The sequence below is a fragment of the Vulpes vulpes genome, chromosome 8, assembly GCF_048418805.1.
Source record: "Vulpes vulpes isolate BD-2025 chromosome 8, VulVul3, whole genome shotgun sequence".
Lineage (NCBI taxonomy): Eukaryota > Metazoa > Chordata > Mammalia > Carnivora > Canidae > Vulpes > Vulpes vulpes.
The window spans coordinates 50,837,766-50,863,467 of record NC_132787.1 but is presented as its reverse complement, the minus strand read 5'-3'; the positions used below and the strand labels follow the sequence as shown (position 1 = coordinate 50,863,467).

At 40.1% G+C, this 25,702-nt stretch overlaps 1 protein-coding gene across 1 annotated transcript; it reads right to left on the bottom strand.

The window, feature by feature from the left end:
• Positions 1-10,872: 10,872 nt before the first annotated feature.
• TCHHL1 (trichohyalin like 1) lies at positions 10,873-15,870 on the bottom strand. The gene is made up of 3 exons (XM_025983062.2): positions 15,825-15,870; positions 14,776-14,931; positions 10,873-14,283 (listed from the first exon to the last, which is right to left on the bottom strand). Exons 2-3 carry the CDS (start codon positions 14,911-14,913, stop codon positions 11,704-11,706), a joined length of 2,718 nt encoding a protein of 905 aa, XP_025838847.2. The 5' UTR covers positions 14,914-14,931; positions 15,825-15,870; the 3' UTR covers positions 10,873-11,703.
• Between the last annotated feature and the right edge of the window lie 9,832 nt (positions 15,871-25,702).

Genomic DNA, 25,702 nt, shown 5'->3' with positions numbered 1-25,702 from the left:
ATCCACGTTGAAGCAAATGGTGGGTATTTGTCGTTTATAATGGCTGAGTAATATTCCATTGTATACATAAACCACATCTTCTTTATCCATTCATCTTTTGATGGATACCAAGGCTCCTTCCACAGTTTGGGTATTGTGGTCATTGCTGCTAGAAACATTGGGGTGCAGGTGTCCCGGTGTTTCATTGCATCTGAATCTTTGAGGTAAATCCCCAGCAGTGCAATTGCTGGGTCATAGGGCAGGTCTATTTTTAACTCTCTGAGGAACTTCCACATAGTTTTCTTGAGTGGCTGCACCAGTCCACATTCCCACCAACAGTGCAGGAGGGTTCCCTTTTCTCCGCATCCTCTCGAACATTTGTGGTTTCCTGCCTTGTTAATTTTCCCCATTCTCACTGGTGTGAGGTGGTATCTCATTGTGGTTTTGATTTGTATTTCCCTGATGGCAAGTGATGCGGAGCATTTTCTCATGTGCATGTTGGCCATGTCTATGTCTTCCTCTGTGAGATTTCTCTTCATGTCTTTTGTGATTCTTCCTTTGAGGTGAGTTTTTCCTTCTAGTCATTTTTCTCAGTGCAGAGTGGCCAAAACCAAGTTGTATTGGGAAAAGGAGAAAAAGAGAGATGAGAAAGAAGAAAAGAGAAAGAAAAAAAAAAAAAGAAAAAAAAAGAAGGAAAAAAAAGAGAAGAAAAGAAAAAAAAAGGGGGGGGGAAGCAAACAGAAAACAAAAAAACAAGGGGGAGTATCCTCTGATTCTATATACTGTAAATCCTTCGACTTCCCCTGGAACTTTCCAGTGCTGCTTGGTCAATAACTTGTTTTTCCCCTGTCCGTCTAGCTGGTCTTCTGGGGGAGGGGCCTGCTGTGCTGATTCTGAGGTGTGAGTCCTTGGGGGAGCTGCTCAGCCACCTGCCTGGTGCAGGGCTCGGTGAAAGTTGTTTAACCTGTTTATCCTGTGAGGCCACTGTGAAGCTCAGTGGGGGGTGTTTATCCTGTGAGGCCCCAGGAGGAACAACAACAGTGGCGGTGGCCAGTTCTCCAGCCCTGGAGTCAGCCACTGCAGTAATTTTTTTATCATTAAACTTTTGTTTTAATGGGTCTCAAAATTCTGTGACAGATTTTTGGTCAAGTTGTTTCCATTAAAAAGTACTGATTTTAAAAACTAATAACTTAAAACTGCCACACATGCACAAAAAAAAAAAAACCCAAAACAAATGGTCCACAAAACATTCTCCTTTCCTTCTGAAGGTTTTACCATGCATTGTTATCATTAACCAGTCTTTTACTATTAAACTTAAATGGCCAATTGACACAAACAGTTCTGAGACTGTTCTTCCACCACTGATTAAGACTGGGGTGGCAGGTATTGGGGATAATATTCATTTAGCCTTCTGAACTTTCTGGGCAGACTTGGTGACTTTGCCAGCTCCAGCTGCCTTCTTGTCCACTGCTTTGATGACACCCACAGCAACCGTCTGTCTCATGTCACGAACAGCAAAACAGCCCAGAGGAGGATAGTCAGAGAAGCTCTCAACCCACATAGATTTGCCAGGAACCATATCAACAATGGCAGCATTCCAAGATTTCAAGAACTTGGGACCATCTTCCAGCTTCTTTCCAGAACGACGATCTATCTTTTCCTTCAGCTCAGCAAACTTGCAAGCAATGTGAGCAGTGTGACAATCCAGCAGAGGTGCATATCCAGCACTGATTTGGCCTGGATGGTTCAGGATAATCACCTGAGCCGTGAAGCCAGCTGCTTCCATTGGTGGGTCATTTTTGCTGTCACCAGCCACGGTGCCACGACGAACATCTTTGACAGATACGTTCTTGACATTGAAGCGCACATTGTCCCCAGGAAGAGCCTCACTCAAAGCTTCATGGTGCATTTCAACACACTTTACTTCAGTTGTAACATTGACTGGAGCATAGGTGACCACCATGCCAGGCTTAAGAACACCAGTCTCCACTCGACCCACTGGGGCAGTACCAATACCACCAATTTTGTAGACGTCTTGGAGAGGCAGATGCAAGGGCTTATCAGTTGGACGAGTTGGTGGCAGAATGCAATCCAGGGCTTCAAGCAGTGTGGTTCCGCTGGCATTCCCATCTTTACGGGTGACTTTCCATCCCTTAAACCAAGGCATGTTATCACTTGGCGCCAGCATGTTGTCACCATTCCAAACAGAAATTGGCACAAATGCTACTGTGTCGGGGTTGTAGCCAATTTTCTTAATGTAGGTGCTGACTTCCTTAACAATTTCCTCGTATCTCTTATGGCTGTAGGGTGGTTCAGTGGAATCCATTTTGCTAACACCAACAATTAGTTGTTTTACACCCAGTGTGTAAGCCAGAAGGGCATGCTCACGGGTCTGCCCATTCTTGGAGATACCTGCTTCAAATTCACCAACACCAGCAGCAACAATCAGGACAGCACAGTCAGCCTGCAATGTACCTGTAATCATGTTTTTGATAAAGTCTCTGTGCCCTGGGGCATCAATGATGGTCACATAATACTTGTTGGTCTCGAATTTCCACAGGGAGATATCAATGGTGATACCTCGTTCACGTTCAGCTTTCAGTTTATCCAAGACCCAGGCATACTTGAAGGAGCCTTTTCCCATCTCAGAAGCCTCCTTCTCAAATTTTTCGATAGTTCTTTTGTCCATCCCACCACATTTGTAGATCAGATGGCCAGTAGTGGTAGACTTGCCCGAAATTACGTGTCCAATGACGACGATGTTGATGTGAGTCTTTTCCTTTCCCATTTTGGTTTAGGTTTAGCGGTGGTTTTCACGACACCTGTGTTCTGGCGGCAAACCCATTGGGAAAAAGAGCCACTGCAGTAATTACCGGAGCTCTCAGTCTGCAGGGGCCTGGATGTTACGGGGGTGGGGGCCGCTGATCTGCACAGCTGGTGGCAGGAAGTGTCCTTGCTGTCCTGGGCCCTCCCGGCCTCTGCCTGTCCCTGGGGAGCGCCGGATCCTGGGCTGTGTCCCCGGCGCCCTGTGCTCCGGGGCCTGCGCTGTTGGATTCGCGCTCTTGGCCGCGCAGCTCCCTCCGCGCGGAGCCTCTGCCGGAGCCACCCCAGAGCTGCTCCCGGGTCAGCCGGGGGGCGCTGCAGCCCTTTAGGGAGCTCGGCCGGGGTGTGGTGCTCTCCCAGGCGCACAGGTCCTCTGTTAGTGTCCCAGGGAGCCTGAAGGCATCCCCGCCCTCCTGGGATCCTGCTCCAACTCCCTGCGAGTGCCTTTCTGTCCGTCCAGGTCTGGGAAGATTGGCGAAGCTCCTGCTTCTCCAGGACCGGGCTTTCCTGTCCTGGGGGCACTCCCCCCCGCCCCCCGCCTTAGCCCGGCTTCTTGCCGGGCCCCTCCCCTTTGGATGCCTATGGTTTCTTTATTTCTTCCGCCCCCCCCCCCCCCGCCGTCTTCCTACTTTGATAGCGCGAACTCTTCTCACTGTAGCATTCCAGCTGTTCTCTCTTTAAATCTCAAGCCGAATTCGTAGGTTTTCAGGATGATTTGAAAGTTATCTGGGTAATTTGGTGGGGACAGGTGACCCTACTCTTCCACCATCTTGCCCCACCTCCTTCCTAAATTGAATTTAAATGAAAAATATCCCCAGGCTCATGGAGGGGCAGTCACTGACTCCTCATGGCACCTCCTGGGGAGGGGGATGATGGGCTGGAAGGAGGAGGTGGCATTTGTGCAGCTGTTTCCTTTGACTACTCTGTCTTTTCCTTCATGTCCTGTTCAGCATTAGGGACCCAAAACCTACATGTTCTCCCTGAGGTGTAACAAGGAGGTCAAAGCAGATATATTCCGTGCCCAGGTAACCAATGTTAGAGATCTGGAAGGAGCTAAGGCTGGGAACTCTGGAGGCCAATGGACTAGCCCTGGCTCTGGAAGCTGACCGAGGGCCATTGCATGCACCCCACTTGTGCCACAGAATGAAGGGTCCTGTCCCTCCTCACACAGAATAGATAGAGCAGTGGGCCAGGTGCTACGTGATGTACACATTTAAGCAGAACATAGGCATACACACTAAATCTGAAAGAGGAAATTACATTCCCACACAAGGGGATAAGCACAGTGCAGTCTGTGTGGGCTCTTTATCTCTTGGTGAGTAAGTGTTCCAGGTCCAAGATCTATTTTATGTGGTCAAGTGGGGGTCAACAGAAGTATATATCAGATTGCCTTTCCTAAAGGGCTGGAGAGACCCTTCTCTGGGTCTCAGGCAAACTTTCTGCAAACTAGGAGCTGACCTCTTCTTTCTAAAATTCAGGAATACCTATAAAGGGGTCCTAACATGTCCAGGATTAGTTGATGAACTTCCTGAAAATTTTTGAAATGTTTTTAACAGATGCACAAACAGAAGCACGGAGAGGTTAAGTAACTTGCCCAAGGACAAACTGTGAGTGAATGGTAGACCTTGATTATAATCTGAGTACAGGCTGACCCCTGAGCCCATGTTCTTAACCATGATTCCATCCTTTATTCCTCACTTTTTAAAATAATAAATTTATTTTTTATTGGTGTTCAATTTGCCAACATACAGAATAACACCCGGTGCTCATCCCGTCAAGTGCCCCCCTCAGTGCCCGCCAACCAGTCACCCCCAATCCCCGCCCACCTCCCTTTCTACCACTCCTAGTTCGTTTCCCAGAGATAGTAGTCTCTCATGTTCTGTCTCCCTTTCTGATATTTCCCACTCATTTTCTCTCCTTTCCCCTTTATTCCCTTTCACTATTTTTTAATATTCCCCAAATGAATGAGACCATATAATGTTTGTCCTTCTCCGACTGACTTACTTCACTCAGCATAATACCCTCCAGTTCCATCCACGTTGAAGCAAATGGTGGGTATTTGTCATTTCTAATGGCTGAGGAATATTCCATTGTATACATAGACCACATCTTCTTTATCCATTCATCTTTCGATGGACACCGAGGTTCCTTCCACAGTTTGGCTATTGTGGCCATTGCTGCTAGAAACATTGGGGTGCAGGTGTCCTGGTGTTTCATTGCATCTGAATCTTTGGGGTAAATCCCCAGCAGTGCAATTGCTGGGTCATAGGGCAGGTCTATTTTTAACTCTTTGAGGAACCTCCACACAGTTTCCCAGAGTGGCTGCACCAGTTCACATTCCCATCAACAGTGCAAGAGGGTTCCCTTTTCTCCGCATCCTCTCCAACATTTGTGGTTTCCTGCCTTGTTAATTTTCCCCATTCTCACTGGTGTGAGGTGGTATCTCATTGTGGTTTTGATTTGTATTTCCCTGATGGCAAGTGATGCAGAGCATTTTCTCATGTGCTTGTAGGATTTATTCCCGGGACACAAGGCTGGTTCAACACTTGTAAAATAATCAATGGGATTCATCATATCAGCAAGAGAAAAACCAAGAACCATATGATCCTCTCAAGAGATGCAGAGAAAGCATTTGACAAAATACAGCATCCACTCCTGATCAAAACTCTTCAGAGTGTAGGGATAGAGGGAACATTCCTCGACATCTTAAAAGCCATCTACGAAAAGCCCACAGCAAATATCATTCTCAATGGGGAAGCACTGGGAGCCTTTTCCCTAAGTTCAGGAACAAGACAGGGATGTCCACTCTCACCACTGCTATTCAACATAGTACTGGAAGTCCTCGCCTCAGCAATCAGACAACAAAAAGACATTAAAGGCATTCGAATTGGCAAAGAAGAAGTCAAACTCTCCTTCTTCGTTGATGACATGATACTCTACATAGAAAACCCCAAAGCCTCCACCCCAAGATTGCTAGAACTCATACCACAATTTGGCAGTGTGGCAGGATACAAAATCAATGCCCAGAAGTCGGTGGCATTTCTATACACTAACAATGAGACTGAAGAAAGAGAAATTAAGGAGTCAATCCCATTTACAATTGCACCCAAAATCATAAGATACCTAGGAATAAACCTAACCAAAGAGGTAAAGGATCTATACCCTAAAAACTATAGAACACTTTTGAAAGAAATTGAGGAAGACACAAAGAGATGGAAAAATATTCCATGCTCATGGATTGGCAGAATTAATATTGTGAAAATGTCCATGTTACCCAGGGCAATTTACACCTTTAATGCAATCCCTATCAAAATACCATGGACTTTCTTCAGAGAGTTAGAACAAATTATTTTAAGATTTGTGTGGAATCAGAAAAGACCCCGAATAGCCAGGGGAATTTTAAAAAAGAAAACCATAGCTTGGGGCATCACAATGCCAGATTTTGGGTTATGCATTGTTTTTTTGTTATTCTTTTAAATGGCTCTCTTTCTCCCTCAGACTGTATATTCTATGGGGTCAAGAATTATTCGTGTTTTGTTCATCACTATATATCCTGTATATATAGTTCAGTAGATGGTCAATTGTTGAATGAATTAGTAGGTGAAAAAAATGCCTCCCATGGATTTGGTACTACTCTAGATCCACTGGTAAATAGTATGTATTGAACACTTACTAATGCCAGGGAGTTTGCTGGGCGCTTTTATGTAGATTATTTTGTTTACTCTTTTATTTATATTTTATTTTATTTTTAAGATTTTATTCATTCAGGAGAGAGAGGGGGCGGGGTGGGGGAGAGAGACAGAGACACAGGCAGAGGGAGAAGCAGGCTCCATGCAAGGGAGCCTGATGTGGGAGTCAATCCTGGGACTCCAGGACCACGCCCTGGGCCAAAGGCAGGAGCTAAACTGCTGAGCCACCCAGGGATCCCCTTGTTTACGCATTTCTGTTGGGTTATGTATCTGGTATAGAATTACTTGGTCATAGGGTTGCATATATTCAGCTTTAGTAGATATTACCCTACTGTTGTCCACAATGACTATGGTCATTGTTTATGCTATCACTACCAGACTGAGAGTTCTAGTCATTCTACCTCTTTGCATACACTTGATATGATCACTTTTTAATTTTGCATATTTGGTAGATACGAGTGGTTCTCAGTGCAGTTTAACTGGCACTTACCTGATATCCAATAAGGTTGGGTACTTTTTCATTGGCTTCTTTGATATCCCTTTTTCTGAAGTGTCTGTTCATGTGTTTTGCTTTTTTTTTTTTTTTTTTTTTTTTAGAAGTTAGGTCATCTTTTACTCATTGACTTATAGGCATTCTTTGTATATTTTGGATACAAGCTCTGGTTTGTTTGTTGTTGTTGTTTTGTGTGTGTGTGTTTAAAATCTTCACAATAGCACTGTGAGTGATTATAATGACATTTTACACAGGCAGGTTCTGAGGTCAGAGAGGTTAAGTCAGTTGCTAGTGGACATGTGAGATATTAGAATATAAGAATTATTCCTTCTCTCTGGTAACTTATAATCTACTTAGTTGGGGAAAAAACATTCAGAGAACAATTAGTGAGTAATACTAGCAAATAAGTATTAAAGTACTGATCTAGGTTGTATAGGCTATGAATGACATAGTAGTTAAAGGATCAGTGTGAGCTTCCTAGCAGAGTTAGGATTTAGTCGAAGACTTTAAGGACAGGTATAATTTGAGGAAGTAGAGGAAATGAAAACACATTTCAGGGAAGGTGAACCACAGGCAGGCATGGAAATAGAAGAAATAATGTGACTAACACCTTGCCTTTGAATAGTTCTTTGCAGAACTTTACAGCTGTCTTATGTAGGACTACATCTTCCATGAGGGCAGGGACCATGCCTGTTCCATTGACCAGGGCATGTCCAATGCCCACAATAGTGCCTGGCACATAGCAAGTGTTTAATAAATACATTTAAATGAAATGAAAGAATGCATTAGATCTCAACAATATTCCTTTCAACTTAGTAGAATAGGGTTTAAATGATCAAGGTTAGAATTTAGATTAAATGGCCAACCTGATGTCCTTAGTAGGATTTCTAAAGAAACTAGTGGTAAATTGTAATTGGAGGGAAAGATTATAGAGTTTGATCGGTTTAGATTTGATGTGGCATAAAGTGTAAGGTGTCTCTGAGAGGTCTTTTTTTTTTTTCTTTCTGAGAGGTCTTGAACAGAGAGAGATGAAATGAAAACAATGTTCTGCAAAATTCTTGAGTTATTAAATGAACGATGGACTAGAAGCAAGGGGCCAAGTTAAGAGGCTGTTGCAATGATACCAGGATTTATTCATTTTATTCAACAGACAACTATTGCAATCACAATACACATTTGGTGCTAATCTCCATGCTAATGAAGGATAGCAAGATGTGTAAGTCGTGAACTTTGCTGTTAAGGAGCTTATAGTCTAAGAGGAGAGCTAAGATAAGCACACAATAACTGTAACTCATGGGAAGAAGTTTGAAAAAGAGACACAAATCAAAACTGTGGAATCAGGGGAGAATCCTGCTGATTTTGCTGGAGCATCAGGAAAGGTTTGAGGAGTCTTCTATAGTCGCATTTTACCTGCCTCTGACTTCCTGCTCCCTTGTCTCTGTCTACTGTGTTTCTTGCTTTATTATCTGGAATTCTCTTGTTTATTTATGGTTGTACCTGTCTGCTCTTTGTCTCTCCCTTCCCTCATTAGAATACAAGCTCCAAGATAGAGAGTACCTGTTTGTCTTGTCACTTCTGTATTTCCAATTCTTCACCCAGTATTTGGAATCAACATAAATTTTTAAATAAAAATTTTGGAATGAATGAATGAAATCCAACCTTGAACACTGAGTTTGTATCCTAGGATAAGCAGGATTTGGAATTCAATAAAAGGGGAGGGAGAGAAATTATTTTAGGTGGAGGGCACTTGAAAGCCAATAGGGAGTGGAGAATGAAGGATGGATCTGGAAAATGGGTTTAAGGAAGACTAGGGAGATACTGTAGTGGATTAGATATGGAGAATAAAAGAAAGTAAGTGATGATTACAAAGTTTATGCCTTTGAAAGAGATAGAATGGTATAGAGAGGACAGAATGAGGAAACTGGGAGGACAAGCCAGTTTAATGGGGGAGTGACTGGCAGTCTTAGGGGTCATATCTTGTGAGCGATTGGACAGATTGGATTGAAGTGCTCGGTCAAGTGTAAACAAGGTGAGTTGCGACTTACCATTGTAGAAGAGACACTAGTAACTTGGGCTAAGGACAGTTTCTCAGAGAGAGAAAGTCCAGAAAAAAAGAGCTTTTGGTAAGAGCCTGCAGTCTTGGGAACTGGATGAGAAGAATCCACAAGAGAAGGGGAAGGACCAGTAAAGTGAGAGGCAGTCATCAGTAGGAACTGCCACATCAGGTCTCAAAACATGGAGGTTAGCGGTCTCTAGGCTTGTCAGATGAAGGGCAATGCCATCTTCAAAGGAAGAATATTTATAGGATGGTGGAAAAAATATTGCTTTGTGGTAGGGATAGAACAGAGGGCAGAAAGAGGGAGAGAAAAATTGGATGGTTGCTTGAGTGTGAAGAGAGTGTTTAAAAACTATTATTTATTTTTTGAAAATGAAGAAAATCTCAAATCAGGAAATAAATGTCATATAGAGATAGCTACTGTTGAGATTTTTGTTCTCATACTCTGCCTATTTATCTATTAATATTTAAGTGGAATCATACTCCATTTACCATTTTATAATCATTGGAAGCTTAGTATTTTATGAATCCCTTCTCAATTAAATAAAATCTTATAATTCTACAGTTATAATATAATTTCATAATTTGTCATGATTTTTGGCATTCCACAGTATGCAGTGACCATGATTTAGTTAACAATTCCTGTAATGATGGACATTTAGGTTGTTTCTGGGTTTTGCTATCTTTTTTTAAAAAATATTTTTTTGGGTTTTGCTATCTTTAGTACACTACAACTAATATCTTTGTAGATGAATTTTTATACGCATTCCTGATTATTTCCTTATAATGTCATCTGGGAAATATTTAAAAATGCTTTTGGGTGTATTATTGAATTGCCATCTGGGAAGGTTGTACTCATTTATATATCTATCATCTGTATTACAGAGTTTCTGTGTTTCCATAATCAAATCACTGTGTGCTTATTAAAAACAAATAGCATTTAATAACTTGATAAGTGAAAAAACTATTTTTAATCTGCATTTCCTTTAAGTCTAGTGAGGATTTCATATAGTTATTGGCTATCTGTATAGCTTCTTTTGCAATTTGTTACATATAACCTTTGTCATTTTTGTGGTTCCTGACATATATTGCCAGTTGTTTGTGAGAAAGACTGATGAGTTTAAGCTCTAGTATATATTTTTCTTTTTTGTGAGTTGCCTCATGTCTCCTGGTCATTAAAGAGTATGTATGTATGTATGTATGTATGTATGTATGTATGTATTTATTTATATTGGTATATTCATTCATGATCAAAGGTAGAATGAACAGAGCTGAAAATGTTGGAGGGCAAGGAAGTACAGGAGAATTTTAGATTCTGGAAGAGGTGTGGGATGGAGTGGAAGAAGATTTAACCTTGAATGTAGGATGCAACAGGAGATGGGGCATTTTGGCTTCAGGAAACATATGATATCTATTTTACTCTTTTTCTAGGTCATTACTAGCTCTGAGGCATCATCCTTTAATCACAGGCATTTATTTATTTATTTATTTATTTATTTATTTATTTATTTAAGATTTCTAAATTTATTTTAGAGAGAGAGCGTTTAAGTGTACACCAGAGCAGGCGGAGGAGCAAAGGGAGAGGGAAAGAGAAACTCTAGGCTGATTCCGCACACAGCACAGAGCTCCACATTGGGCTTGCTTTCACAACACTGAGATCAGGACCTGAGCTGAAACCAGAAGTCAGCTGCTTAACCTACTTCGCTATCAAGGTTCCCCTAATTACAGTGTTTTAAAATAACTGCAAATTTCCTAAGATTGTTTTTGTTTCTGATCGGTGTTTCCAAGGCTAGATGGAGAAATAAAGGGGAAAAAAACAGCAGCAGAAGATATTGATAATGAGGTTATTTATTTCCTACTTTTTCCACATTACTGTCAGCAAACCATATAGGTAAACATTTTGTAGGCTTAGTGGATCATTGGTTATAAGAGCTTCTTATGGAATGAAACATACATTAGATTTACATTCTGTGTCTTCTTCATAATTATTCTTGCTTATTTGAGCCAGAAGCTTTGAAAACACTGTGTAAGGAGTGGGATTTAAAGGAATGAATGAATGAATCTGTGGCATAATTTAGTTGCACCTGGACATTAACAAAGAGTCATGAATCTACTCTGATTGGGTGCTAGAAAGTCATAATTATTTTATGTTATGGTGATATCTGAGATTGTCTTGAAGGATAAAATTTTAAGATAAACTTGAACTCTGTTAGGAAATGTCATGAAGCAGAATAATTGGCATATATGAATTAATTTTATTTTATGGGGGTGGTATTGCAGAGTCTCATACTCACTATAGCCACATTATAAAAAGCCAACAAATCAATTGAAGAAATCGACATATGTTAAAGATATGAAAGGATTTTTTTCTATTCCTAGTGACAGGTAAATTGTGAAAAACTGTCTCATGAGAAAATCCATTTTGGTACTTGGAAGTATCATCATATGGTAGGATTTTTGGTGTGATATTTCTTTGGTGGCATCTCCCACTGCTGAATACTTCCTTATTTGCTTTTGTAGAGATCTAGGAAAGGAATTTAAAGAATTATTAATTTGCTTCTCAATGTGTGCATGTGAGCATTGAGGGTGATTGGGAGGGAAGAAGTCTGGGACATGTTGAGATGTATGAAGTTCCTTGGAATTTCTTCTGGGATCATAATGATTCACTGCTTTTTGGTGCTTGCCTCCCTTTGTAGTACTGATTTCTTTTCCTGAGGGTGGCCCTGCATATCTGAGGCTTGGGGAGCTGATGTTTGCTGTGCATCAGAAGGATCTGCATCAGACAGATGTTCCCAGTTGTAATATTGTAATGCTTGGCTGTCACTGAAGATGATGGGACAATCTGAGCCCTCACTGGTGAGGGATGCACTTGACTGGTTGTTGAGGAGCTCTGGGCTTGACGCTCTAGCTGACAGAGCTTGATTTTGCTGCTCCACTGGGGTCATATCCATTTGTTGCAGTATCTTCTCTTGCAGGTACTGGTACAGAGGACTGGAATAGATTGTACTTCTCTCCACAGAACCAGATTCTTGGTCCGTCTGCATCTTCTCTACAAGGCTTGACTGGGGGACTGAAACATCATATCCTTTCTTGGCTGGATTTTGTTGGTCATTGGCTTCTCCTGCCAAATATTGGGGGCCTTCATCCTCCTCTAATGTTGCAGGTTCCTCTCTTTCAAAGTGTGTTTTGGGGGAGGCTGAATTGTCATCATCCAGATTTTTTACTGGAGTCTCCTGGGTCTCCTGTGCTCTACTTTCCTCTCCTTTGGTACTTGGGCTCTGGGCCTTTAACTTTTTTCTGCTGTCTTCCTTTGCTGAAAGCTGTCTTATGGAAGACTGGTCAGTGACATCTGCCTCCAGTGTACCTGGGATCTCTGTCTCAAGGGACTTTCTGTTTTCTCCTCTTGCTATGGACTCCTGGGCTTCTGGATGTCCATCAGGGTGCACAGCTGGACCTTGGCCTTTGGTCCCTAAGCCCTGACTCCTGTACTCTTCTCTGGCAGCCCATTCTGATTCCTCAGTGAGCCTATCTTCTCCTCTGACTTCCAGCACCACTGCCTCCTGAGTTCTACTTTCCTCACCCAGTGCTACCTGTTTCTTAGTGTCTGGGTTATTATTGTGACTTCTTTCCATAGACTCTCTAAGAGGGTCTACTTTATTCTGGGAATCTCCTTGCACAGGCAGATCAGTTGTCTCTGAGCTGTTGTCACCATCCTCTGGAGTAAGGCTATTGGGAATTTCCCAAGAACTCTCATTATTCTGTGTGATTGTGGCCTCGGGATCCTCTCCCAGATAACCAACATCCTCCTTGACTGGCTTGTCATGAGTCTTGGTGACATTCTCATTTTCTTCTCCAGACTGGTTCTTGAGTGGTGCTAAGTCTTGTGTTCTTTCTCTTGCTCCTCGTGTCCCTTCTGCTGCAGGGGCATTTTTGCTGCTCATAAATGCTTCTGCTATACCTTCCTCAGCATGTCTTGCCTCTTCTCCTGGGGTGACTGCTCTTTCAATTTCAGAATGATTCTGTTCTCCTTCTGAGCTTGACACTTGTGTTTTAGAATCTTCTACAGCATCCCTTTCTTTTGATGACTCTTGGAGTTCCTGATACTTCCCATCCTGTGATTGGTCTTCCAGGGTTGATAGCTGAATTTTTCTCTCATTTTCTTTCTGCCCTGCTGTTCCATGGACCTCAGGGCTTCTCCTCTTCCTTATAACTTGAACATCAGGTATTTCTGAAACATTTCTGATATCACCTTGGACAAGCAGGTCCTTTGTTTCATGTTTTTTTTCTTGTGCTGGTGGTTCTTGGGTCTCAGATGCTCTACTGTCATCCCCAAATTCAGCTAGATTCTTTGTTTCAGGTGGTGTCCTATCGGCAACCTCTCCTTGTCCTTGGGTCTCAAATGTACTACCATCATCGTCAGGATCAGTTAGTTTCTCTATCTGCAATGTTTTCTGGGCAGTAGCTTGTTCTGGCAGATTCGTATGCTCTGAACTGGGCTCATATTTTCCTGTCAGCGACAGTTCTTGTGTTTTAGAATGTTCCTTAACATCCTTTTCTGTTGCAACTTTCTGATCTTTGGAAGGCCTCTTTGTTGTTTTTCCTGGTGGAGAACTTTGGAGTCTCAGGTTCCCTTCTTGTTCTCCAAATCGATCCCTTTTCTTCGTGTCACTTTGTTCCCTGACTGGTTTATCTCTTTCCCTGGGACTCTCCTTTTCCTGTCCCTCCTGCTTTGTGGGACTGTCAATCTGTTCTGAATCTGCTGTTAGCTTATTTGTCTCAAGTTGAACTCCATTGTCTCTTGTTGCTGATACATCTTGGGCCACATCCTGGCTCCATTGATCTCTTTCTGGGTGTTGGTTCTCAGGGTCATTGCGCCCGGATGCTTCTACTGGCAGATTGTAAGTCTTGGTGTTTTCAGCCCCATTGAATCCAACTGCTCCCCTTCCCATGAAGCTGAGCTGAGCTGATGATGTCATTCCTGAAGGAAGTACTGCTCTGTCTTGAGTTGGTGGAGTTTGTTCTGTCTGCTGGCCAGTGCTACTGGTCACCTGAAGATCTAGATCATCTGGCTTCTCCTCTGGTTTAGACACTTGTCTTGGTTCTAATTTTAGTAAGGATTGTATATCAAGATAGCAGAGGTTCAAAAGGTTGAAGATTGCAAGAACAAATTCATCAAAACTGATGGTGCTGTTGTCAATATTCAGAAGGTTCAAGTTTTTCTCCACAGCATGAATTGCACATGGCTGCATGAAAACACAGTGAGAAATCAGCCTATTTATATGAAGTCAAGCACCCATAGTATCTGCATGTCTCCCAATAATCCTTTTTTTTTTTTTTTAATAAAAAAACATTATTCCTCAAGAACTAGTGAGAATTTCCCCAAACAGTATGAGTTTGTTGATTCTGGATACCATTTTTCATCAGGGAGCTATGCTAAGAAGGAACTTTTACATCACTCTGAGTTGCATTTAGATGTATACTGGCTCATGACTCCTTTCAGAACCTACTTTGCTGAAGCATAGCCCCAGGGAGGAAAACCTCATTTTCCTCTATAAGATTGATTAAGCAATTGCACCAGTAGGGAGCTGAGATTGGAAAAAATTGTTCAAAATCAGTGAGTGCTGAGAATTGGTAGCCAAATGTAAAATAGGCAGGGATCATCTATGCACATCTTGCATAGATTATGGAGAAAGGGTAAGTGGGGGAGAATTTCCAGAGCTCTGTGAATACCACACCTGAAGAATGTCCCCAAACTCGCCCTGAATGAGCTGTTTCAGCTCTGTGCAGGTCAGTGTTGCCTTGTTACTGTCCTCCTGGGCATACTTGTGGAATGTCTTGATTATACAGAGGACATCTCTCAGGAGCTGAGGCATCTTTCCCAACTCAGGAAACTGTGAGAAAGAACAAAGTTCATTTTTTTCAGGAAGGAGATACTGAGGTTTTCCTTTTTTCTGTCCCTCCCACAGTTCTACTGGCATCATAAACTCTATTCTGTTTATCTCTATCTATTAATATCTTGTATCAGAATTTCTTTTTTTTTTGTATCAGAATTTCAATGATTAGTTTTGTACCAGATAATGTGGTGAGATCAGATCTGGCACAGGTAGATATTAGAAGCAACACTTCATCCCACTCTGTGGAAAACAATGACATGTGTTCGAGAAAGCTTTATTGCAAAAAGAAGTGGAAAAAGAATACAAATATAAGTACTGAAATGTGCAAATGATGTCGACAGAATGGGACCAATCCTTCCAGCATTAACTGAGAGTGTCCACCTATTTTCCTCCTACCTTGGCTTGGCATAACTCTTCTGCTTAGGAAAGTATAATTTTTAAAGTTAATAAAGCTTCTAGAGGAAAGAGAAGTAATGCCAAAAATATCAACCCCTATGCAGACTGAAGCAACATGTTTTTACCAAGAAGACATGGCTTAGTGAACTCACTGGAAAAACAAATAGAATCCTGACCCTTCAGTCATTAACCATCACTTAAATGACTCTGTATTTTCATTTTAATATAGCTCTGAGTCCCGGGTCCCGGATCTTGTTAAATACTATTCATGCCTATGTCATACAGTTTATATATTTTTTTAAAAAGACAATGCTCAAAGTAGTTCCAAAGCAAAGAATGCATCTGGGGGGCTGGAGCTCCCAGTTTAGTGGCAGTAATGGTGCTCGATTAGACTTGAGATATGTCTCCTCTGGAATTCTTACACAATCTCACATATAAGTAGAGCAGCAACTGAGATCCCAAGTATGCTCAAGCATATAGCCTATGAGACTTACCTTGTTCACGAATGAGAGCAAGAAGAATAAAATGTGCAGCAGGCTGTGAGCTGACAGCAGGCGTTCAAACCTTTTATTGAGTTCCTAATTGCACAGTTAGGAAGGAGACACCTTCCGGGTGTAATGCTCTGATTCATCACCACCAAACCCAGTTCTCCCCTCCTTGTCTGCTGTCAGCTTCTCTTATTTTTATTTCCTTCTTTAGGGAGCTTCAGTTAAGTCTTGCCTTTAGACTCATCCAAAGGAAGGAGAGGGGATATTTTGTTTCATCACTGACTTATAGTTTTGAAGGATCTTTGGAGTGGTGTTGGCTTTTTTTTTTTTTTAAGCTGAGAACACAATTACATTTCTGTTTGACAAATCATAGGGCTGGCAGGGACCTCAGAAGTCATCTGATTCCTCCCTCTGCCCACAGGATGGACTGTATTTGACCTAGCTGGACACATGGGTGTCAATCATGTGTTTAAAAATAGAGGCCCCACTGAGCCATGTGACAAGAGTGGAGATACCAGTTAATTCAGGTGTTTCAATGCTCTACTCTCCTTGCCCAGAGGCAGAGTTAGAAAAAATAAATCTTGCTGGGTGTGCAGAACTTTGCTTACTTACCTAGGATATACCATTTAAAAAAAATGATTGATATCTGCTCTTTAAAGGTGCTTTTATAATTCAAGGAGCTTAGAAATGGGCATCCATAGTCATGTGTTCCTTTTGTGAAAGGAAAAGAGAGACCTAGAAACCACCAATCTGAGAACAAGTGGAGGAGAGACTGAGATGCTAAACTGGTAAATGTTTTTATTACCTTCTGGATCTGGATACCTCTTCAAAGAGAATATTTAATTAGCAGGAGTATTAGATTTGTTGTTTTATTAGATATTTAAAAAGATATAGAGTATGTTTGAAAACATTCTTGCTTGCATTTTTTTTAAAAGACTTTTTTTTAATGAGAGACACACAGAGAGACACAGAGACATAGGCAGAGGGAGAAGCAGGGAATCGATCCCTGAACCCTGGGATCATGACCTGAGCCAAAGTCAGACACTCAACCACTGAGCCACCTGGGAGTCCCTATTCTTGCCTGCTTGTAAAAGGATGTAAGAAATAGACCCATGAAAACAAGTGTAAAAGGCAAATACCAAGAGAATGGAGGGGTGGAGATGGAGGTAATTTTATAAGTCTGAGGCTAAAGACAGCATCACTATTGAGCAAAACCTTTTCCTGATCTTCCTGATAATCAAAGCAAGTACAAGGGAACTGAGTTTTTTTTGAGGGGGGCAGTAGGGAAATCCATGTTGATAGGTTTCCACCTGTAAAGAAATTTCTCAATATTGTCCTAAAAGACAGAAACCTCTTTCTGAGAATTGGGATTGGCATATGAAGATCATCTTAATTCTGATCAATCAACATCTCCTGAGTACCAACTATTTCTCAGCCATTATGCCAGGCACTGTGGTGTTTAAAGTTGAGTAAGTTCTGTATCACTGCTCTGGAGGTCACAGGCCAGTTTCATGAGAAGTGGTTGAAGGAAACATTAATATCAAGGCTGGATTAGAAAGAAAAGGGAGCATAACAGCTGTTTTAAAATGTTTGAAGGGTTTTCATGGGGATGAGGAATGGGATGGGAAGAGAGAGGAACTTAAATTCATTGAACACCTAAGACACACCAGGTACTTTACGTGGGCTGTCTTACTTTCTTACTTAATCCTCATAGACCTTTTAAGTAGTTATTATCCTCTTTTAGCAGATAAGGAAGTTAAGGCTCTTAGCTGTTAAGTAACTTGCCTATGGCCATGTGCCCAATAAATGACAAACCTGGATTTAGAATTGAAATTCCTCAAGAATATATCTCTGAGCTCATGGTATCTCCATTATGTTGAATTCCTTATTCTGTGTAAAGCCAGAGAATAGAGCTAGAATCAGTGATTGATAATTTCTAAAAAGAAGTCTTTAGTTTTTGTTAAGAACTCTTTAAGGAGCAGTGTTGTCTGACAATGATGTAGACTGGTCCTAAGGTTAACAAGATCCCTGTCACTGGAACTGTCAAGTAGAGGCTGAATCACAATCCATTGGCTGAGTTATAGGGAAGTCCTGTCACAGCAGGAGGCAAGACTGGAGTGGCTTACTGTGAAGAGCACAGAACTCTTCCAACCCTAAATATCTATATTTTTATTTTTTATTTGTTTTTTTATAATAAATTTATTTTTTATTGGTGTTCAATTTGCCAACATACAGAATAACACCCAGTGCTCATCCAGGTTTGGATATTGAACAATGTAAGGGCTGTCTCCTCAGCCCTTTTATAGGCATTCCTATTTTTTCAGAGCTTACTTAAGACTTTAATTAATACTTATACTTCTGGGTGGGTAATGACTCAAGGTCTGGCAGAGGCAAGAGAGAGTTGGGAGGAAAAGGTAAGAATACTTTTTTGTTTAAAAAAGTTATTTAGATTGCTATATAATAAACCATAAACAATTCTACTATTACTGAAAAAAAGACCTGGTTGCCCTTTCTTCTTCCGAAAAGAGATCTCTAATAGTCCCTTCATGATGTCCTCTCCCTTCTAATTTTGTGCAGGGACAGTGAAGAAAGGGAGAGAGACACAGTGAAAAGAAATTGATTAATAAAGAACTATATCTGAGGTGCCTGGGTGGCTCAGTGTGTTAAGTGCTGGACCTTTGATTTTAGGTTGGTCATGATCTCATGGAACGCAGCCCCAGCTTAGAGTGGAGCCTATTTGAGATTCTCTCTCTTTCTCCCTCTGTCGCTCCCTGCTCACATGTGGGCTATCCCTCTCTCTCTGTCTGTCTCTTTCTCAAATAAACAAACAAATAAATAATAAAGAACTATGTTTGAAAGTCTATTGTTTTTCAAAGGCCACACCTGAAGTCTTCAGTGAAGGCTCCAAATAAAACTCATATGAAGGCTACTTCGGAAAAGACGGCTAATAAAGCAGTTTTAAAAAAGATTTATTTATTTATGAGATAGCCACGTGTGGGCAGGGGAGGGGCAGAGAAGGAGAGAAAGGGACACACTGGTTCTACCCTGAGTGGAAAGCCTGAGTGTGAAGCCTAGATGTGGGACTGGATCTCATGACCAGAGATCATGACCTGAGCTGAAATCAAGAGTCCTACACCTAACTGAGGGAGCCATTCAGGTGTCCTGATAACACAGCAATTTTTAATGATTCTCTGTAATACTGGAAAATGTAGTAAGCAAAGAAGAAGACTTCAGCTTTTATTTATAATTTTGTTATCTTTTTTCTTATTATAAAAGTGTTCAAGGTGATGGTAGACTGAGCAAGTGTATATTCTTTTGTCTTTCCAGGAATCCTCTAAAATAAAAATATACAAGAAATAAATGTACCAGAATTATAAGCAGAACTGGAGAATTATAGCTTAGATTCAGGAAATTTATGGAAGTTGAAAAGTGGATGCTTGAATGTTCATAATATAAACAAGTGGAGAAAGGCACAGCCCAGAATGTGTTATGAAGGAGGGGCAGAGATGAGAGTAGGTTCAGCCTTCAAAACCTGGAGAAACTCTGGACTCAGAATTAGCGGGTATGATGGAGGTGGGAGTAGGATGTTGGGCTTTAAATAGGAAAAGTAATTGAGAGTTTATGTGAGGAACTTCTGTTTTAGTGGCCATTCCCATATCCCTCCTCCACTTTAGAGCATAGAACATAGACATCTGGGCATATGCTATATTGCCTAACCTTTCTAGCAAAACCCCAAATGACTCTTTCCTAAAGAAATTGAACAAAAGTCCTAAAAATGTTAAATGTAAACCCTTTGAAGGCAGAACTCTGTATCTTATTTTCCATATTATCCTCAAAAGCTGTATAAGTATCTGTCATATTTGTTGATTAATGGATGGACTGAAAGCTAGAGCATCTAGTGTAGATATTAATGCTCCATGAAAACCCTCTCCATATGGCATTAGTTGAGGGTGGGAAAAGGCAGATATGCAGCCAGACAGCCATTTCTCTGCAAATTGACAGGTTTCTCCTTCAGCCTGCCACAAGTAAGAGAGTTGGTGTGAAAACAGACATATTTATACAAATCAGAAGAAACTCAGATCTTTTAATTGATGTAAAAGAGCAACCAAGAATATTCAGGTATATTAATAAATCAGCAGCATGAAAAAAAAGAGTAAGACAAACAGACAAATTTCCTCTTGGTCCCAGAGGAAATAGATATAATTCAGGAAGTAGAAGAAAAATTGAAAAGAAACCTCTAATTAATATACTCCCAAGAGATTAATTGAGGCAAGACTAGGATGCTCCAAAAGAATAACCAAAGAACAAAAATTAGAAAATAAAATGGTATTTTTAGATGAAATTAAATACAAACATGAAATGAAATAAATAAAAAACAATTAGAATTTTAAAATATCTCACAATATTGACAAAATCCTTTAGAAGATCATTTTCCAATAGAACTTTAGATATTTGCACTGTCCAATGTGATAGCCACTAGCTATATATGTGGTTTGAAATGTGGCTAGAGTGACTGAGAAACTAAATTTTAAATTTTATTTAATATGTATTAATTTTCACAATATTAATTCTTCCAATCCATGAGCATGGAATGCCAATGCTACCCAGGCAATTTGCGCATTTAATACAATCCCTATCAAAATACCATGGACTTTCTTCAGAGACTTGGAACAAATCATCATAAGATTTGTGTGGAATCAGAAAAGACCCCAAATAGCCAGGGGAATACTGAAAAAGAAAACTAGAGTCAGGGACATCACAATGCCAGATTTCAGGTTGTACTACAAAGCTGTGATCATCAAGACAGTGTGGTACTGGCACAAAAACAAACACATTGATCAATGGAACAGAATAGAGAATCCAGAAATGGGCCCTCAACCCTATGGTCAACTAATATTCGACAAAGCAGGAAAGACTATCCACTGGAAAAAGGACAGTCTCTTCAAATAAATGGCACTGGAGAAATTGGACAGCCACATGCACAAGAATGAAACTAGACCATTCTATTACATCATATACAAAGATAAACTCAAAATGGATGAAAGATCTAAATGTGAGACAAGAATCTATCAAAATCCTAGAGTGTGGGCAACACGCTTTTTATCTTGGCCACAGCAACTTCTTGCAAGATACATCTATGAAGGCAAGGGAAACAAAAGCAAAAATGAACTATTGGAACTTCATCAAGATTAAAATCTTATGCACAGCAAGAGAAACTGTCAAGAAAACTAAAAGACAACCTACAGAATGGGAAAAAAATATTTGCAAATGACATATCAGATAAAAGGCTAGTATCCAAGATCTATAAATAACTTATTAAACTCAAAAGCAAAGAAACAAACAATCCAATCATGAAATGGGCAAAAGACATGAACAGAAATCTCACAGAGGAAGACATAGACATAGCCAACTAGCACATGAGAAAATGCTCTGCATCACTTGCCATCAGGGAAATACAAATCAAAACCACAATGAGATACCACCTCACACCAGTGAGAATGGGGAAAATTAACAAGGCAGGGAACAACAAATGTTGGAGAGGATGCGGAGAAAAGGGAACCCTCTTGCACTCTTGGTGGGAATGTGAACTGGTGCAGCCACTCCGGAAAACTGTGTGGAGGTTCCTCAGAGTTAAAAATAGATCTGCCCTAAGACCCAGCAATTGCACTGCTGGAGATTTACCCCAAAGATACAGATGCAGTGAAACGCAGGACACCTGCACCCCAATGTTTCTAGCAGCAACGTCCACAATAGCCAAACTGTGGAAGGAGCCTCGGTGTCCATTGAAAGATGAATGGAAAAGAAGATGTGGTATATGTATACGATGGAATATTACTCAGCCATTAGAAACGACAAATACTCACCATTTGCTTCGACGTGGATGGAACTGGAGGGTATTATGCTGAGTTAAGTAAGTCAATCAGAGAAGGACAAACATATGGTTTCATTCATTTGGGAATTATAAAAAATAGTGAAAGGGAATAAAGGGGAAAGGAGAGAAAATGAGTGGGAAATATCAGTGAGGGTGAAAGAACATGAGAGACACCTAAGTCTGGGAAACGAACAAGGGGTGGTGGAAAGAGAGGTGGACGGGGGGTTGGGGTGACTGGGTGATGGGCACTGAGGGGGGCACTTGATGGGATGAACACTGGGTGTTATGCTATATGTTGGCACATCGAACTCCAATAAAAAATATATACAAAAATAATATGTATTAATTTAAACTTAAATGCAAATAGCCATATTCACCTAGTGGCTACCTCTTTGGATAGTAAAATTTTAGAATATAAAGCAAAAAGAGAAATGTAAGAGGTGAGAGAAAAAGTAAGAAACCTACATAATCAACTTAGTAGAGCCTGCTAATAGGAGCCGGGAGATAAAAGATTAATTTATCAAATTAAGATTCCTAGAGATTTCAGATTTTAAAATGTTCAAACAAAATGTTCACCTAGATGTATCCTTGGAAATTTCAGAGCACCAAGGATAAGGAAAATAAAGGTCAAGTGTCTTGCCCAAGGCTACAAAGCTAGTAAGTGGTAGATTCATTTTTCACTCTTAGGCAATCTTGCTTCTGTGCCTAAGTGCTTTAACATAGCAATGTAGACATTTACTGGTTTCCAAGTGTATGTACAAAGCACGGTATATTTGGTTGTGGTTGGAAATGTAAAAGTGGAAGTGGTACTAACAAAAGTTGTTGGAAAAAGAAAAAATAAGTCTATTATTTTGAATTAGAATGGTAATTGCAGATTAGAATAATGAAATATTAAAAACTGAGAAAGAGGGGGGAGAAGAGAGGCTGTATAAGTGATTTAAATCCCCCCTTTTCATCATGGATATGTCATTTTAAACGGATAAATTTTACTACCAGAGGTTATGCCAGGAGAAGAAGAACAACAAATTTTTAAAAAAGAATCTTTCTCTGAGTAATGGGACTGGGGTTCAAAGATTACTGGATCTTAGGGTAGTTCTACTTTTAACTTTTTGAGGAACCACTGTACAGTTTTCCCATCAACAGTACATGAGTGTTCCTTTTTCTCTACAGTCTCACCAATACTTACTGTTTTCTGTTGTTGATTTTAGCCATTCTGACATGTGTGTGGTAATAACTCATTGTAGTTTTGATTTGCATTTCTCTGATGAGTGATGTTGAGTATCTTTTCATGTATCTTTTGGCCATCTATATGTTTTCTTAGGGGAAATGTCTGTTCATCTCTTCTACCCATTTTTAAATTGGATTATTTGTTTTGGGTTGTTGAGTTTTATAAATTCTTTATATATTTTTGGATATTAGCTCTTTATAGGATATGTCATTTGCAAAGATCTACCATTGCCTTTTAGTTTTGTTGATTGTTTCCTTTGCTCTGTAGCTTTTTATTTTGATGTAATCCCAACAGTTTATTTTTGTTTTGTTTCCCTTGCCTGAGGAGGTGTATCTAGAAAGAAGTTGCTATGGCTAATGTCAAAGAAGCTACTGCCTGTGTTCTTTTCTAGGATTTTTATGGTTTCAGGTCTCATGTTTAGTTTTTATTTATTTATTTATTTATTTATTTATTTATTTATTTATTTATATATTTTTTTCATGTTTAGGTTTTTAATCCATTTTGAATTTGTTTTTGTGTGTGGTGTAAGAAAGTGATACAGTTTCATTCTTTTGCATGTTGTCCAATTATCCCAACACTGTTGAGGAGACTGTCTTTTTCCCATTGGCTATTCTTTCCTGCTTTGTCAAAGATTAATTGACCGTATATTTGTGGCTTTATATCAGGATTTTCTATTCTGTTCCATTGATCTATGTGCCTATTTTTGTGCCAGTTCTAAATTGTTTTGATCACTAGCTTTGTAATACAACAGTTGTTTTATTTTGTCTTATTTTATTTTAGTTTAATTTAATTTTTAAAAAACATTATTATTTATTCATGAGAGACACAGAGAGAGAGGCAGAGACACAGGAGAGGGAGAAACAGGCTCCCTGTGGGGAGCCTGATGGGGAACTTGATCCCCTGACCCTGGGATCACACCCTGAGTTGAAGGCAGACTCTCAACCCCTGAGCCACCCAGGTGCCCTTACAACAGTTATTTTTTCATTTTTTTTTTTTTACAAAAGTTATTTTAAATCATCTCTACTTCCTTTGGTTATCTGACAACCTCCCCAGCCCCTTACTCTTAGAAGATGGTCCTGCCTGTTTACTTCATAAAGAAAATAAAAGTCATCAGAGGAGAATCCCTTAACTTTCTTCCACCAAACTACAAATTTACTGGCACCTATTTACATGCATGGTTTCTTTTTGTTACATTAGAAAAGGCATCCATCTAAGCCTAATCTCTCTTCCTCTCTGGATCCTGGTTTTCCTGTCTTCTCAGGAAATCGTGTATGTTGGTAATTCCCTCTCTTTTCTATGCTGCAGTCTCTATTTGTTTTTTTTTTTTTTCCCATCAAAATTTATACCTGCCTAAGTCTCTTCTACTTTATAGAATCCTGCTTTGTGTCCATAACCCCACCCAAACTTCTTCCTCCTCTTTGTGAACATTAAGCAATGTTCAACACTGAGGAATTTTCAAAATACAAAAAGGACTTAGGGCTTCAGTATTCAGAGGGAAGGATGATATGTTAGGTGGGTAGTAGAAACCTTGGACTAAAAGAACTATAAGGGTTATAGTAATTCATGTGACAAATATTAATTGAATTTCTATATTATGCATCATATTCTCACAACTCCTTAGCTTCATAGGGACTAGGAACTTTTGAAATCCTAGATGAAATTATTGAGAATATATATTTTTCTAGTGAGACACTCCACATATTTCAACAGAATTTCATAGAGTTCTATTGCTTATTGTTTATCCTGGAAAGAATATACAAAATAAAGAAGTCCAAAGTGTAGTCTTTGTTTTCAAGGTCTTTACTATCTAGTTGGAAGATGAAGCAAATATAAAGCCAACTAAGGCAGAATATTGTAATCAATTAACGAGTAAGTAGTAAAGATAATAGCTATCTTGGAATCTCAGTGAATATGTGTCTGAATGATTAGGGAAGACTCAAAGGAAGAGGTGGGACTAAATCTGGGTCTATTAAACTAATTAGAAAGTGTCCAGGTAGTTAGGGAGGGAGGCATTCCAAATAGATAAATTATGCCAGTAAGCTTTTGAAAGAAGGACAATCATAAGGTGTCCTGATGACAACATAGACTAGTGTGTCTTTAACAACATGCTTGGTTCAAGAGATATTGAGGGAGCCAGGATTAAAAGATATATTACCTCTAGAGTGTGGAGGGCTTTAAATTCCAAATTGAAGATCCTAGCCTTTATCTTGCAGAAAATACCACACTCATTTTTTTCTTTTAAAGGGGAGTGATGACAAATAGAAATTAAATTTTTAAGTTTTTGTAACTTGAGTGCTTGCCTTGGAAGTCCAGAGGGTTTGGAAAATGATGACCTACTCAGAAATCTATGCTGTACATTAATTTTAGGTTGTTGTATGTGACTGTCAGCTCTTTTTTAAAAAAAGATTTTATTTATTTATTTATGAGAGAGAGAGAGAGAGAGAGAGAAGAGACATAGGCAGAGGGAGAAGCAGGCTCCCCTCAGGGAGCCCAATGTGGGACTCCATCCCTGAACTCCAGGATCATGTCCTGAGCTGAAAGCAGAGCTTAACCGCTGAGCCATCCAGGTGTCCTGGTGACTGTCAGCTCTTAACTAAGAAGGGAAATGTGCTTATTACATATTACATAGATCACAATCTTCAGAGGCTTACAATACCAGTATACTTGCTGAGCAGACTAATTACTAGGACTGAATGAAAATACTAGCAATGTATAATTAGTGCAGAAGATAGAGCAGAGATGGGTTCATACTTAACTAATGGCCACTGACTTTTATTTTGAGTG